Source organism: Bombyx mori, chromosome 7 (genome assembly GCF_030269925.1).
Source record: "Bombyx mori chromosome 7, ASM3026992v2".
In the NCBI taxonomy this organism is placed as follows: domain Eukaryota; kingdom Metazoa; phylum Arthropoda; class Insecta; order Lepidoptera; family Bombycidae; genus Bombyx; species Bombyx mori.
In genome coordinates this window covers 10,935,330-10,952,951 of record NC_085113.1, presented here as the reverse complement: position 1 = coordinate 10,952,951, position 17,622 = coordinate 10,935,330, and the positions used below count along the sequence as shown (strand labels likewise).

General features: G+C 36.7%; 1 protein-coding gene across 5 annotated transcripts; it reads right to left on the bottom strand.

Moving 5' to 3' along the window:
- Nucleotides 1-2,662: 2,662 nt before the first annotated feature.
- LOC101741159 (uncharacterized) lies at nt 2,663-17,622 on the bottom strand. Of its 5 annotated transcripts, XM_062669449.1 has the most exons (8): nt 4,545-7,448; nt 4,103-4,289; nt 3,772-3,858; nt 3,557-3,692; nt 3,375-3,488; nt 3,210-3,275; nt 3,039-3,113; nt 2,663-2,953 (listed from the first exon to the last, which is right to left on the bottom strand). In XM_062669449.1, exons 1-8 carry the CDS (start codon nt 4,547-4,549, stop codon nt 2,850-2,852), a joined length of 774 nt encoding a protein of 257 aa, XP_062525433.1. In that variant the 5' UTR covers nt 4,550-7,448; the 3' UTR covers nt 2,663-2,849. The 5 variants fall into 5 exon arrangements, with proteins under 5 accessions (XP_062525433.1, XP_037867996.1, XP_062525432.1 ...); XM_038012068.2 differs by lacking the exon at nt 4,545-7,448 and adding an exon at nt 15,503-17,622 and having other exon boundaries at nt 2,663-3,113; XM_062669448.1 differs by having other exon boundaries at nt 2,663-3,113; nt 3,375-3,482; nt 4,545-7,454.

Here is a 17,622-nt window from a genome sequence, read left to right as displayed (position 1 = left end):
CTGGCCCAGGTATGTAAGCAGTCTGAAGGTTATTTATAGCCAGTATAGGATTTTCCGAAGAATTATGCGAACCGAACCGTACTAGATTGTTAATATCATAGACCACGTTTTATGTTGTATCCGTTAATGTCAGGATGAACGAACACGTTTGTTGTTCACAGACATACCATAAGAATGCGCGCACGAGGACGAGCGCACGTCAGTATGGCCGTGACGGCGTTAACGATATTTATGTTATATAGCACGTGCAATAGGAGTGACTCACGCAAACCAGGTGCGCCGGCCGTGTCGTTCCACTCGTAAACAACAGCTGCAACAGAGGTGACTCATAAGCCAGCTGCGCCGGCTAGTATAAAAAGGCGGAACGTGCCTTGAAATGAACATTCGTTGGACTGCGCTTGCCTGGTGCACTTACTATATCCTTGTTACGTTGTGTGATTCAGTGACTGTTGTACGTACTGGTTAAAGTTGGACAAGTGTTAAAGTGAATTGTTAAGATAACATATTGTTGATTAAATCAGGAACCAAAAGTGACATCGTTTTACTTGGTGTTCAACAAGATAATGTCTACCCTCAAGCTTACACATATATACTTTTTTTTAATCATCTGTATCATTTTTTTCTTTTTTTAATTAATCATTGGCAGATTAAACAAACATTATTTTGCTGATTTATAATTTAAATTAACTTTTAATATGACTCTTCTTTCAAACATTTCATCTAACAGGTGGTTGGCTTTCGGACAATTAATCATAATAGCATACGAAAACATACGTTCCACAGGCTCAGAAGAAGACAGAGGAGTATTAAATTTTAAAAATACTTCTTTAATTTCTCTATGGTTATTTAATATTTGAAGTTCTCTACTGTCTTCTGCCAAAAAATTAGTGACTATAAGTTCAGCTCTGGATCTTGGCTCACTGCTCTGGTTGTCTGAATTCGAACTTGTATCTATTTCAAAATAATCGTCTTCCCTAGACTTCGTTGACTGTCTTTCCTGAGATATAGAGTTTGGCATAATCTTTATAATTTTCTTTCCTAGTAAATTCTTCATTACACAATATTCTGACTGACCTTTTAATGACGTCCATTTTAACTTTTTATATTTAGGATGTGAAATTGCAGCTATAGCAGCATTTTAGGCTTTATAAGAACGAACATTTTTCAATCTTTTGCTTTTAAGATATTCTTGGTATTCTTGTATAGTTTCTTGTCCATGATTTCGTTTTAAATGTGTTCCAAAATTTGATGTACATACACTCAGTTGCAGAAACAGACTTTAAATTTTAATGCCTTCTTTAAATGCAATTGAATCATTAACTTGTTGCACAAACAAACATTAGCAAAGATTTTAATGCCTCTTTAAATTTAACTAATGAAGTGTCAATCTTGCACATTAGCTATAATTTACGTTGCACAAAACGTCATTAACGTCAAATTGGCGCTAAAGGACCATTATTTTGAGAGTTTGAGGTTATAATGTTTAATTACTGCAAACGCTCTCGTTAAAATCGTCATTAATAGTGTTTCAGTGATAAAACCTATTCTTGCTAATTAAAATGTCGCTCTCAAGCCTATCGTCGTTGTCTGACCCGGAAGAAGTCGTTTCAACTGGACGTAGAATACCAGATAGGGTAAATATATTTGATGAACATGATGGTGAAGTTTTCCGCATTAGATATCGTCTATCTAAAGTTACGGCTCTGCAAATTTCTGAACTTTTGGATTTAGAACCAGTAACACAACGAAATAAAGCCATAGATGGCATAACACAATTATTAATTTGTTTGAGGTTCTTTGCCACTGGATCATTTCAGCAGGTGCTTGGTGATTTAGTTAATATTCATAAATCAATAGTATGTCGTATAGTACAGAAAGTGACACGCAAGCTCGCAGATCTGAGCTCAGCTTATATTAAGATGCCTGATAGGCAGGAGTTGAGAAGGGTTGCAGAAGACTTTTATGAGATTGCTGGATTCCCACGGGTTGCAGGAGCCCTAGATTGCACCCATATCAAAATAGTTAGCCGAGGAGGGTCCTTAGCCGAATTGTATCGTTGCAGAAAAGGATATTTTTCAATTAATGTTCAAGCGGTATGTAATGCCTCTTTAAAAATAAGAGATTTAATTGTAAGGTGGCCAGGATCTGTACATGATTCAACAATATTCAACAACTCCCATTTGTGTGCAGATTTTAAAAGAGGAAAATATAGCCCATATCATTTATTAGGAGATAGTGGCTACTTCAATAAGAACTATTTGCTGACCCCTTTTTTGAATCCTCAAAATTCTGCAGAGGAAGCTTATAATAAAAGCCACATTTCTACTAGAAATACTGTGGAGAGGTGCTTCGGGGTACTTAAACGTCGCTGCCCATGCTTGGAAAAAGGAATAACTTTAAAAAAAACTTCAACCATTCTTCAGGTGATTGTGGCATGTGTAATGCTACATAACATATGCATAGAGCTAAATGAAGTTGATCCTCCAGAAGACATTGAAATTTCAGTAGACAGTCCTAATATTGGAATATTGTCTATAAGTTCTCAGTCCACCAACAGTGCTGTTCGTGCTGCACTAGTAAATAGTGTGTTTTGTTAAACTATAATTAATTAATACTTGTTTGTGTAAAGATAATAACTTAAGAAATAAATGAAATACATATGTGCGAAATATGTTTTTATTCCTGTGGCTAACAATAGTATGAAAAATGTTAAAAATGAATTCATATGAACATGAAGATTTAAAAAAAGCAAATCAGTGGAGACTAATGTTTTTCTAGTCTCCACTGTTTTGCTTTTAGAATCTGCATCCGAAGTTCATGCTCTTTTTTGAAGTTTAATATCTCAACCATCAGCTTTTTTCTTTCCAAATCAGCATTCTGACTTTTTTTTTTTTTAAATATGTGTTCTTTAACTGCTCTGCAGATGATTTTTTTATTAATTTTCTTGGAGTCACTGAAACAAAAATGCCAGTATAATTTTTTCAACAATATGTAACTTAACAAATGTATAACAAGATAAAGCTTGGCTGTGTACCAACCTTTCTTTTTTTGTAGCATTTTGATATGTGCTGGTTCATTTATTTTCTTTATACTGCCAGATTCCATTGAAAATTCTAGAATAAAAAAAACAGTTTATGATTATAGCCTGAAACAATCACAAGTTAATGGTTAAGTATAAAAATATAAATTTGTGTAATTCAATTCTCTACCTCTTTTCTTTAGAACTTTTCCCTCACTTTCCGATGCTACTCTTTTGGGGGTTACTTCTTCGAGATCTGAAAAAAGAGAAATAAGAAATATAAGTATACATAAATTATTGTTGTGATCTGACAATATGTACACATGCCATACACATATATAAATTTAAAACTTACCTGTAGTCATACTTATTTCTTTTAGTGCTACACAAGGTGTGTACGGAGATGAATTTATTAAATCGTTGTCAATTAACTTGTTGCCTTCGTCAGTACAAGTTATTTCAACTACATCTGAAATTAAGGTTTCTCTGTAAGTCAGCAATACGAAAATTATTAAATATAAAATAAAAATTACAAACCATTAAAAAAATCTGCTGCACTATCATATGGATTGTGAAGTGGTTCCGTCTGTTCTTTTATTATTGAAAGAACTTTTGCATCTGTTTCCGTAGATTTTGGTTTCCAGAAGCCACCACCAGTCTTTTTCATTTCGATCTAAAAATATTTATATTAGTAAATAGAAAACATCAACACTTTTAATGTTTGTAAAATGTCATTAATAAATGATCTTTACCTTGTCTTCTTTAATGTTTATTAAAGCTCGTGTAACGTCTGCCTCAGTCACAACTTCCATTTCCATTGCCTGAATATATGCTACTTTCTGTGAATATATTATAATTTATGACATTACTGCACATAATAAATATTAATAAATTAATACTCATAAATAAATTCTCATTAAATTGGTACAATAATGAAGATTGTTAATGAGAACATCCCTTTCATCCAACACAAAAAATACTTGGTAAGTTCTCGCAAGTACAATTAAAATATAGTACACACTTACAATTAAAATATAGCTATGATCTTATACTGTGCCCTACGGAATTAAGAATTAAATTTACATTTTTTTCTCCAATTTCTTTGCGAGATTTTTGCTTCATATTGTCATATAAAGCTTTCAGCTGGTCAACATCCCTGGGACCACTACTGCAGCTGCTATTATATTTTGAGGTTATAGTTCTCCAAACCTCCTTTTTCTTTTGGATAATAATGCCACCTGTTCGTTTACTTTCCAAAATATCTTTACATCTGCAAAAATAACAAGTTATACAGCTAAACTTTACAATATATAATGTTTAAAATTACAGAATTGCCATGTTGTAATTTTGGTAAAATCTTAATTTGATGTTACAGTCAAGGGACTTCACCATGTTTGCCCTACAGTTTATTATAACTGGCTAGATTTAAATACCTACTTGTATCTCCGAAAATTTATCATCTTCTAGACAGATTATTTATTTACCAGCACAACAAGCTAAGTGTAAACCATAGGTAGGTACTTACTGCATGATGAGATCCAGCAGCAATGTTTTTTCCTCTTGAGTGTAATTTGCTCCACGTTTTCTAACTTGTTATTTTACGAACAAGCGAATTTTACGTCTTACGAACTTGTATTCGGAAAGTCATGCAATTTACCGAGTAACCTCACTAACTAACATATTGATCCAGTGTATAATTTTGATAGTTATCCAATAGAATTAAAATATCGTATACAAAAGTCACAACAAGAAGCGAAATGTAATTTATATGACAGTAAAGTACAAGGAAAGGCAGGTATGACAGCTATGTAAACCCGATTACATATAAATCCGGGGATTTAATTTTAGTAAAAAACGAAAATTGTAACAAACTTGATCCACTATATTTGGGTCAATTTACAGTTGTTAAGGATATATCGCCTAATGTTATCATATTAGTAGATGGTAAGGAGAAAATAGTTCATAAAAATAGAAGTAGACCATATTATACATAATAAAATAATGTTTAGGAAAACACTTTGGTTACTGATTGTATCTGGTAACATGAACCAGAGCATATACGATATTATACATAATAAAATAATGTTTAGGAAAACACTTTGGTTACTGATTGTATCTGGTAATATGAACCAGAGCATATACGATGATTAGAGATAAGAAATGCATCCGTACTATTCTATTTTTAGAATAGAACATTGTATCGTTCGTATAATCTGTTTTATCTATTCAATGTTTATTCCAAAGTTAAAAAAAAGACCTCTTAATATAAAAAAGAACCTTTAATGGTTTCTTTTTATTTTTATTTTAGTAGTGCATGTGACGTAGTAAGTAAGCACTTATATAAACATGTATCGTTTAATTAGGAGAGCAGTAATAAATCATACTTAGAAGTTATCAGTCGTTTGAATACCTTAGTCCCGTCCTTATAAGTGCGCTCTCCGATGAAGTTAATAGCTCTCATATTCTTGCGGTAAGTGAATTATTCGTCTCGAATAAATACTACATTTTATAGTTGATCTTCTTTGTGCTAGTGTCTGTTTTGTTACTGTCAAAAGTCAATACTAATACTCGTAATATCATAATGTCTACTAAAAGTGAAATAGTCTTGAGCTAACAATACCCTATTCAAGTACTTTGTAATTTCATTAATTCATATAATGGAAGTCGGGAAACCCTTTTCTAACACATCAAAAAAAGACTTACCAGGTCGTATTGCCATGACAGAGGACCTGGCGATACCCTCTTTTATGTTCGGACTGACTCCTCGTATTGGTAACATGGTGCGATGTCGTAACTCCAAAAACCTTAACAAAGCAATTAATATCGCCATTGAGGAGGGAAAAATCCAGAACTTCGTTGCTAAGTCTCATTTAAATCATCATCAGCCTAAATTATCATCGCAAGTTAGTTCATTTAGTTCAACAAAAATAGAACCGAAACAAAAAGGTTCACCTCAAATAATTTGCAGTTACTGTAAAAATCCAGGTCATCACATATTATAGGAAACGCGAATACAATAACAACTTACGTAAGAATTCTTATAATAAATATCGCCCGCTTAATAATATTACACCTGGCTCGGAATCTTCACCTTTTAAGTGTTGCGAAGTCGAGAAAACCGACAGTAATTTAAACTAACGTGTCAAGTATCGCAAGTGTGCCGGCGATTATCTGCAAACCAAACAGGTGCAAAATTACGTAACTTTACTAAATCGCAAAAATCATTAGGTCATATGCACAAGCGTGCAAAACCACTTCTAGTTCGTTTACTAATTCATCTTCTAATTCGTTTACTAAATCGTCAATTAATTCGTCAACTAATTCGTTTACTAATTCTTTTTTTTTTTGGTCAGGAGTAAATCGCCGGACTTCCGCCCTCCACTGGGGATGGAGGGCGGGGCATGTCGAAGTCGAACCGACTAAAACCTCCTGTCGCTCAACAACCAACGTCCAAATCTCGCATGAGACAGAACTCATGAAAAGGTAAAGGGGGGCAAGTGAAGCGTTTAGTGCGGAGCACATCTCTCCCATCACCCTCCCCCTAGGGACGCCGGACTGGCGGTCGTCGGCGCCACGACCACTAGCCCTCTCGGTCGGCAAACTGTCCGAAGCCCGCCTAGATGGCGCCGGTTAGAGTGGGTTACCCTACTGAACCCCGCTGGGCCAGAACCAGCGTGGGTCGAGGATAGCCGGCCTTCCATCACCCGGATGCTCTTGCGTAAAACGCGTGCACAGCAGCTTGCACGTCGTCTTCTTAGGCCCCCCTCGCCGGTCCCCAGACCGACATGTGAGGGGGGGGATCCGAAAAACTTAGAGGGCCAGGGCTTGGGCGAGATCCGCCTCCCTGGCCCCCGCTCGACGGCGGCGGGATTGTGCGTCTCTCACGCGCCCCGCCGCCTCCTTCTGCGAGATGGTGCACTCGCAGAAGTCGAGCATCGCCTTCCACGACTCGTCGCCGCCGAACATCGATGCCACAACACTGCAACGACAAGTCGGTTCCTATTTTTGCGACGAGGACACGGCGCCACCCCTCCATGCGGGGCAGGTGACGAGCGTGTGCTCCGCCGTGTCCCAGTCGCAACCACAATGGTAGCACTCTGCCGTCGGCTCGGCTGTGATCCGGTGCATGATCCGGTGCAGGAACTCACCGAAACAACCATGCCCAGTGAGCACCTGCGTGAGCCGGAAAGTGAGGCGTCCTCTGTCACGATTCACCCAATCCACAAGGACCGGGCGAATCGCCTCGACGGTCCTACGACCAGCCGAAGAATCAGCCAGCCGTCTGGACCATGACTCTAGCACGGACCGCCGAGATTGGGCCCTCCGCGTTCTGACCACACTGGGGCTGGGACGCGCCACGCCCCGGGCACGAAGGTCAGCCCGCCACTTATAGTCAGCGGCGAGCGCCTCCGCTTCCAGAACCCAAGGCGGCGTCCCAGCCAGTACACACGCCGCCTCAAAGGAGATGGTGCGATAACCGCGGATGACCCTGACCGCGATGGTGCGTTGCGGCCGTTGCAGCAGCTTCGTCACCCCCACGGCCAGGGACTGGCCCCACACGGGCGCCCCGTATAGGGCCATTGATCGCACCACCCCCGTATAGAGACGGCGCGTCACCTGGTCAGGCTCCCCGACGTTGGGCAGAAGCCGGTTTGGAGGTTTATATGACGACGAAAGGAAAGATCTTCCACCGAGCGGGTGATATTTGCTCGGTAGACCAATGGTCCGAATGTTGTTGTTCGGAACTTGTATATATGCGCTTTATCTTGAAAATGTCGTAAGCGAGATTCAGGCATCTGTCAAATATCTTGTGTTCTGTGATGGCTACCGCCACACCGGCTTAACGCGCCGGCCACCCCCAACAAACGAGGGACCAGGTTCTGAAAGTGAGAACCCCGGTATCCCCTAAGCCAGATACTACTCGTAAATCAATTTGCCAACTTACGCCTCAAACGATGCCATCGGCGATATCTCAAGAATATTTGCCAACAATGTATGATATTTCTCAGCACAAAAACACACTGTTACCCCTTATATAATTGTTCATACATCGCATACCACGAATCCTATTTCGTTATTAGTTGATACGGGAAGTTCAATATCTCTTATAGAAAGTACCAGTATTCCTTGTTTACCAGTTCTTGAAAATCACAATATAAAATTTAAAGGCATCAATGACGTAAATTCACACTTCTTTTGTTAATAAAAATTAACAAAACTAATCTATCACCTTTTTATTTCCACGTAGTTAAAGATGTCAATCTGGATTACGATGGTATTATAGGATCAGATTTTTTAGACATAAATAGTGCATTTATTAACTATTCCGAGAAATACCTGGGCATACTTAGCTCCTCTACGCAGCGTTTCAATTTACATATGTCACAGCCCTACTATATCGTTCCGCCAAGAAGCGAAATGTTTATTGAGTACGCTGTTACTAACCCAGAGTTAAAGGAAGGCTTAATTCTAAATAACACACATGTAGACTATCCTAGTGTGTATTTTTCTAAATGTCTAGTTAGTGTTAAACCAAAGAACAAAATTAATTTGTCTGTCCTAAATACTACGAAAGTAAGGTTTTTTTTTTTTCTTCTTTTGGCAATAGCGTTTACTTTTTGCCAATGACGTAAATTAAAGAATGGGAAACCAAGTTAAAATAGGATACGAAACACGAGAAACGATCAGATAAGTATGAAGAAGTTTGAAACGGATAATAAAAATTTATACGGATATATACGGATATATAAATATACATAAATACACTTACAAATCAAATATTTAAACTTTAATATGGTTCTGAAGGATGAAAGATGACAATATTTTATAAAATATACATGGATACATAATTATACAGGATATACAGGTAGGAAAAGGAACATTAAGAGATATTAGATCATTCAGGAATGAGGAGCGGTCGTATAGAGGACATGAAAAGAAAATGTAATCTAGATCACATTTATCGGATTCACATTCACATATGTCAGTAGTTACAATGCCTAATCTATTAAGATGAACGGGAGTGCAAACATGACCCAAACGCATTCTTATGATAGAAGAACATACTAGCTTATTGCATTGGGCACGGAAAAACCATGGCTTAAATTTTAATGAACAGCTTCATTAGCTAGTTGGTCTGCTTTTATATTACCAGGAATGTCACTATGGCTAGGGATCCATACAAAGAGCACAGAAAGACCAAAATGATTGCATTTATATTTCTATGACAACAGAAGAAATATTTTTTTATTTAAATGGAAACCTATTGAGAGACTGTAAGGCACTTTTTGAATCAGAGAATATTATTGTTTTTGGAAGTTTAAATAGAATAATATATTCAATAGCCTTAAAAATACCGTAACATTCCCCAGTAAACACGAATGTTTCCGGAGGAAGTTTGATTTTCTGTGATATTTTAAATTGAGCATGATAGACACCTACACCAACAGGGTCAGAAGAGGAGTGTTTAGACGCGTCTGTGAAATATGATGGTAATCAACCCAGTATTTTTAAGAAGATTAAATGAAAATTTTGTACAAATATCGTGCTCGTTTAAATCAAAGTTAAAATGGATTTCTGGAAGAGACATTAATGCTTCAAAGCTAGTATTGAAAAGAGGGTAATTAATGGATCGATGAATAGGAGCTTTTATGTTAATAAATTTCTTAAAACTATTGATTAGACAAGGTGGTTTTTTATGTCTCCAATATGCAGATGTATCTATACAATGAGAAAGTTGCTGAAGTTTTTTATAAAGAGAGTGGTTAAGAAACTGAAAAGATCGGAATATAAATTTGTCTGCTAAATATTGACGACGTAGATGTAGTGGAGGATCACTACATTCTACTTGAAGAGCATTGATAGGGCTTGATCGCATAGCACCAGAAACTATTCGTAAAGCTTTGGACTGTATGAGATCTAGTTTTTTAAATGCCTTAATACTCCCAGGCTCCAGCAAGAATGTACCATAATCTAACATACTTCTTACAAGTGCATTATATAACAATTTCATGCAAAAACGGTGAGCACCCCACCTAACACCTGACAAACATCTTAAAATATTAAGAGCACGTTCACATTTAGTATTTAGGTAATCACAATGTGGGATACCAGTTAGTTTCGAATCTAAAACAATTCCCAAAAACTTAACATTAGCTTTGACTGGGATCTGATTACCCTCATAAAATATAGAGATAGGAGGCGTTCTTGATCTCGTGAATAAAACTATTGTACTTTTTGCAGGTGATAGATCAAGGCCATTTAAGTCCAACCAAGTTTTTAAATTTATCAGCGATTGTGTTACAGACGAACTAGCTTTTTCAATAGATTTATCACAACAGTAAATTAATAGATCATCAGCATACTGAAGAACATTTACACTATTAAGTGATGATTTTAAATCTTGAGTATAAATATTATATAATATTGGACTAAGTACAGATCCCTGAGGAAGGCCCTTTGAAACAAGTCGAGTAATTGACTTCCCGTCATCTAGTTTCAGGATTATGTATCTTTCGGAAAGCATGTTTATGATAAACTTTATTAATAGCGGTGGTATATTAAGTTGTAAAAGCTTACTCTTTAAAATAGTTATCACGACGTTATCATACGCACAATTTATATCTAAGAACGCAGCTATTACTGATTTATTATTTGAAAATGATAATTGAATATCAGAAACGAATATGCTTAAGCTATCAATAGTACTTTTCCCACGTCTGAAACTAAACTGGGATTCACATAATAGACCGTTATGCTCAACAAACCATTCTAAACGATTTTTTATAAGATGTTCTGTAATTTTCATCAAAACAGAAGAAAGTGCGATTGGGCGATAGGCAGAATGGTCTGAAGAGCACCTATCAGGTTTCAGAACAGGAATTATTTCTTGATGTTTCCACGTGGAGGGGATGTTACCAGATGTCACTATGGAATTTATAAGAGAAAAATAATAAAATAAAGCATCATCATTTAAATGAGAGATAAAGGAATAAGGGATACCGTCCAGTCCAGGAGCAGAATCCTTAACATGTGACAATACACCTTTTAATTCAGTAAGAGAAAATAGACTGTTTAGACCAAAACAGTTATGATTATTTATATTTATTACAGGGTAGGGAATTGTTAAGTCTTCGGGATCGAAACGAGGAGCTAATTTATCTAAAAAGCTATTAACTAAATGAGAAGGTATTGATTTTGGAGATGAATATTTGAATGCAGATCTAAACCTCCTTATATTTTGCCATACAAGAGATGGTTTGACATCAGGTGATATTGAATAGCAGAAGGTTTTCAGCCATCAAATTTCTTTTTCTTTAGAAATTTTAAAGTTTCTGACATTATCTTTGTAAGAGTTTCAAAATTCTCATCAACATTCACAGTATGTAATTTCAGCATATTTTCTTCTCTTTACTACCTGAGTACATTCATTATCCCACCAAGGAAGAGAAGGAATAAAAACCCAAAGAGCTATTTTTAATAGGAAAAATTTCATTGGCGACCTCAATAAAGGTTCTTGCCAAAGAATCTGCACACTGAGATTCTGTACTTGGATTAATTTTTGGAAGTGTAATAATTTTGTTTTTTATTAGATCTTTATATAAATCCCAATCAGCATCATTAAGCTTATATTTTAGACGAGGAGAATATGTTTTATGTAATACTTTATTGTTATTATTACCGGTTGGAAATGATAATAATAATGGGAAGTGATCACTACCATAAGTGGAGTTTAAGGTTTGCCAAATCAATGATGAGGCTAAACTAGGTGAAGAAATGGAAAGGTCAGGAGCACTTTTACCTTCATTAATATTGGTTCTTCGTGTAGAAGTGCAATTATTTAAAATACAAAGATTAAGTGAATCTACAATATCCAACACTTCATGTCCATAGATATTGTTATTTGAACTACCCCATGACTGGTGTTGAGCATTAAAGTGACCTAAAACAAGTATAGGTTTGGGAAGAGATACTAAAATATTTTTAACTTCATTTAAAATTTGAGAAGAAGGATGAGGAATATATATAGAGACAAAGCAAATGTTATTTACAATGATAGCGATGATTGAAAGATTTTTATCATGAGAAGAAATATTTACATGAGAAAAAGGAAAAAGTATGTTTTACTAATATTGTAACACCACCATAGCCATCAGATCGATCTTCTCTAATACAAGAATATCCTTGAATTTTAATAACGGATTCAGGTTTTAGCCAAGTTTCTTGAAGACATACTATGGTGGGATGATACTTATTAATAATATGGATAAGATCACTTTTCTCACTGTTTACACTACGACAATTCCACTGAATTGCCTTGGAGTAACTGTCCATTATGACTAATATAATTATTGATAATTTCCATTATTGGTTGGGCTAGGTTGGACGGTTGATTATGATTTAAAATATTTAATAAAGCAATTATAAGTTCGACAATAGATTGTTTAGATGAATCATTTGTTTTATTGACAACCATTTTTAGGGGAAGGCAAATCAAATTCATTTATGATAGCATTATGAGCCTTGACATCGTATCCTTTGTTTGATGTTAAATATTGATGAGGTTTTAAAAATACAGTCTTCTTATAGGAAACATTTTGCAAATCTTTATTATTATTTATATGAGTTCTGTTGATGACAGGGTTTGAAGAAGTGTTTGAGGAAGTTGTTACAACATCAGAATATGATTTGGTTATTGTAGGGAAGATCTTGGATGCCTCTGCATAAGAAATACTATTTTTAGCCATTTTTTTTTTTTTTTTTTTTCTGGTAGAGGGCCGAACCTCCTACGAGGTCCCCGCGCAAAAGGGGCGCGCGGGGTATGTGAGACTCAACGATCTGCATGGTGTTGTGAGCAGACCGCGGGCCCAAGGATTTTAGAGCCCACCCACTAAACGACTCCTCTGCACTCTTACACCCGACGTCCGATCCCCTCCGAGGTCAGAACCCGGATGAGGTAGGGGGGCTACCGCGGTCAACACTACAACCAGACGGCGCGGCTCACCCCAAGGACGCCCAGCCGACGGAGCCTTCGAGGCGAATCGAAGGCTCTAAAACGTCGGCCGTCTCGGTACAGCAGCCCGTCGGGCCGCCCAGACGGTGCCGCTGGTGTCCCGGAATACCCCGCTGGACCAGAACCAGCCTGCCGGGTCGGGACGCGATACACCGTCGACCGGTCGCTCTATTCACTCCACGGCAGCGCGCTAGAGTGCTGGTAGCGCGCCGCGCGGCCTCACCCCCTCAGGTCGCCCCTTGACCTTCACCGGGGGGAGGCCGATTTTTAGCCATATGCTCTTTGATATTTTTTTTTGCCTTAAAAAAAATTCTTTACATATTTTATTTGTTGCATAGTGGGAGCTATGACAAATACAGCAAAATGCCTCATCTTCTGATGTACAGCTGCTTCCAAAATGACCATCCTTGCCACATTTAAAGCAGCGAGGATTTGATCTACACATATCCTTGACATGCCCATATCGACAACATTTAAAACATTGTATAGTAGGGAAAATATACAAGTCTACAGGAAAAGAATTAAAACATATGAAAATTCTTTTAGGAAGAATCTGGCCATCAAAAGTCAGGACAACTGTTTCCGTATCAATAAAACTGGTTTTATTATCAATGAATGTTTTCTTTTTTAGTCGCCTAGCTTTTAAAACACTACCACAACCTGGAGGAACAGAAACATTCTGAATCACCTCTTCTGTAGACCATTCTTTGGGAATCCCTCTCACAATACCCATTTGAGAAACATTAAATGATGGAATAAAGGCTTTGAACCTGTTATTCGAAAGCCTAGTGTCGCTGGTAAAATTATTAGCGTCTGAAGAATTCGTAAATATAAGAGAGAGCCTATTTCTGCCAATTCTCTTCAAACTTCCATTTAGGATATTTTTGAATGAATTATTTTTAAGAAATCGGCCAAACGAGACGGGGTGAAGTGAGACATTTTCATATGGAGACATTATTTCTTTTTGAATATGAACTACATATGGTCCAATATCCGAGGCTTGGTAAAGACGAGTTGTATTAGTTGGAATCTTAGTATCACCTTGAACACTAGTGGTCATTGTGATAGGTGTGGAAAGGTCACAATTATTATTATCCTCATTTAAACAAGAACAGCCATTCTCTTTATCAGCCTTGCCATGACGTTTTCTTTTCTTATTGCAATTGTTGCATATTTTTAAAGTATTTGTGCGTTTTCTCAGTAGTTTTGCATTATTTACAGAACTTGCATCCGTATCCATTGAAGATTCACAATGCTCAATTGTGACATAATGAGATACCTGTGGGACTGTGCCCCCAGGATCGGGAGGTTCGTCCCCCATGGGGAAAACAAAATAAATAAATAAAAAAGCTTACCCTACGAAGAAATATTTACACTAACTACAAAATATAAACTAAAAAGAACTAAAATAACAAATATCTACACTACTTTACACCTATCTGATCTTTAAAAGATAATTTCAAATTTTAAATTGTAAAAAACACTCCCGCTCTTTCGACGTTTCCCGCGCTTTTTTCGGAAGTAAGGTTACATGACCTATCTTTCACCCTCGAACCCGTGTCTCTGATTCTAGAAAACGATCCTCTCGTCTAATAATTACTTATATATCTGTAACAGATTACTTAAGTAATTTGTTACAGATAATTGAACACTTAATAAATATGCTATGTTGTTACCTTACAAACAATATCCGACTAATAATTTTTTGACAAACACAAAAATGAAACATATATATACATATATACTTTTTTTTAATCATCTGTATCATTTTTTTCTTTTTTTAATTAATCATTGGCAGATTAAACAAACATTATTTTGCTGATTTATAATTTAAATTAACTTTTAATATGACTCTTCTTTCAAACATTTCATCTAACAGGTGGTTGGCTTTCGGACAATTAATCATAATAGCATACGAAAACATACGTTCCACAGGCTCAGAAGAAGACAGAGGAGTATTAAATTTTAAAAATACTTCTTTAATTTCTCTATGGTTATTTAATATTTGAAGTTCTCTACTGTCTTCTGCCAAAAAATTAGTGACTATAAGTTCAGCTCTGGATCTTGGCTCACTGCTCTGGTTGTCTGAATTCGAACTTGTATCTATTTCAAAATAATCGTCTTCCCTAGACTTCGTTGACTGTCTTTCCTGAGATATAGAGTTTGGCATAATCTTTATAATTTTCTTTCCTAGTAAATTCTTCATTACACAATATTCTGACTGACCTTTTAATGACGTCCATTTTAACTTTTTATATTTAGGATGTGAAATTGCAGCTATAGCAGCATTTTAGGCTTTATAAGAACGAACATTTTTCAATCTTTTGCTTTTAAAATATTCTTGGTATTCTTGTATAGTTTCTTGTCCATGATTTCGTTTTAAATGTGTTCCAAAATTTGATGTACATAAAATAATTAAAGGCACAAATTGCTATCATCACTATTATTAATATTATTTTATCTTTACATACTTGGACGTTGACTTGTGCTGTAGCTTTTCTCATTCGTGGTTTTTCTTGCGTATCATCATACTCCCACCATTCCATTCCTCTTAAACATAAAGCGATAAAATGTCCCATTGTTTCACAGTTATCTTTATTTCCGTAAGATCTCCTCCGTGTTGTTCGTTGTGTTAGATAAACTGTTCCTGCAAGTCTGTAGTTTTCATTTTTATCTATAGGATTTTGGAAACCTCTTGGAATTTCATTTAGGTTCATAACTTGATCTTCACTGTTATTAAAAATTTCCAAAATCACTATCTCACCTGTGAAGTATTTAATATTATGATCAGATGTGGAAAAAAATAATATTTATCTAAGCAACTAAAAAATACGCTTTAATACAAAACTAAATTAAGAAATAGACAATCATTTTTATTGGTAGATATTGATACAAATTAAGCAATTATCAATACCCCCTTTAAAGTACACCATGCTTCTTACAAAAATAATGATAACTTGTTGTTTATGATGTCCTATACCAATATAAGCCTTAAAAATCTAGAGACAGCTTCAAGTCTTAGAAACACAGAAGTCAGGTGAAGGAAACATTTATTGCAAGCGATGCGAACAGAAGAACAGGAAGAGAAACAACATTCGTTAAAGAAATAATAGAAGGTGGCATCTAAATGAAAAAAAAGTCACAAGCTGGAGTCCTGAATTGTAAAGACAGAAATCTACTAATAATCTGCGACGAGCTAGCAATCAGCAATGTTAACGGCAGAACCGGAAGTGATCAATCGGGTCCTATATAAAGAAAAACGTCACTAGCAAGCCTTCTAAACACGGCCCAATAATGGCTATGGTTATGTAAGAGATGGAATGTGTTAATGTTATAAGAAATATTTAGGAAAATTAGAAGTGTCTGCCACTGAGCAGAGACTGAACGAAGGCCTTATCAATTATTAAGACATCTTGAGAAATGGAGAATATAAAAATCTATCATGGAGTCAAATATAACCTCTCGTTAAACTTCGTAAAGATGACCACCAGCCCTTAATAATACCGGTTGGACAAACGAATACCAGATTGGATAAAGCTAATGTAGTACAAAATAAGATTCGGTAAAATTGGAAAGGAAGAAACAAGGGTTTCAAGAATTGGCAGTGATAGTTTTGTCAATGTGGGGTAGAAACTCTCAAATACAAACAAAAACAAAAGATCGTTTATCGTACCCTCAAACGATACAATGAAGACTCTAGTGTAGATGACAGGTCGAGAAGTGGTCACCCTCGGTCTGTTAGGACTCCAGCAGTGATAAAAGCTGTGAAGGCGCGAATTCAAAGAAATCCCAAACGTAAGCAGAAACTGTTGGCCCTTCAGATGGGGTTAAGCAGAACCACGGTGAAAAGGGTGTTAAATGAAGACTTAGGGCTTCGGGCATATCGAAGAAAAACAGGACATCGTTTGAATGCTCGTCTAATGGACCTGAGACTGAAGAGATGCCGCGCTTTGTTGAAGCGGTACGCGGGAAAAAAATATCGGGAAATTCTTTTTTCGGATGAAAAATTTTTTACCGTAGAAGAGAGCTACAACAAACAAAATGATAAGGTGTACGCACACAGTAGTGAAGAAGCGAGCAACCGTATTCCGCGTGTCCAACGAGGTCATTTTCCATCCTCGCTCATGGTATGGTTGGGAGTTTCTTATTGGGGCTTAACAGAGGTACATTTTTGTGAGAAAGGTGTAAAAACGAATGCAGTTGTGTATCAAAATACAGTCCTGACGAACCTTGTGGAACCTGTTTCTCATACCATGTTCAATAACAGGCACTGGGTATTCCAACAAGATTCGGCGCCAGCTCATAGAGCGAAGAGCACACAAGACTGGCTGGCGGCGCGTGAAATCGACTTCATCCGGCACGAAGACTGGCCCTCCTCCAGTCCAGATTTGAATCCGTTAGATTACAAGATATGGCAACACTTGGAGGAAAAGGCGTGCTCAAAGCCTCATCCCAATTTGGAGTCACTCAAGATATCCTTGATTAAAGCAAGCGCCGATATTGACATGGACCTCGTTCGTGCTGCGATAGACGACTGGCCGCGCAGATTGAAGGCCTGTATTCAAAATCACGGAGGTCATTTTGAATAAAC

What these genes read in the sequence shown, in the direction of transcription:
- LOC101741159 (XM_038012066.2), bottom strand. An exon ending in TAAACATTAAAGAAGACAAG is followed by an intron (nt 3,693 to 3,771) that starts GTAAAGATCATT and finishes AAATATTTTTAG; the next exon opens with ATCGAAATGAAAAAGACTGG. An exon ending in AGAAATAAGTATGACTACAG is followed by an intron (nt 3,276 to 3,374) that starts GTAAGTTTTAAA and finishes CTCTTTTTTCAG; the next exon opens with ATCTCGAAGAAGTAACCCCC.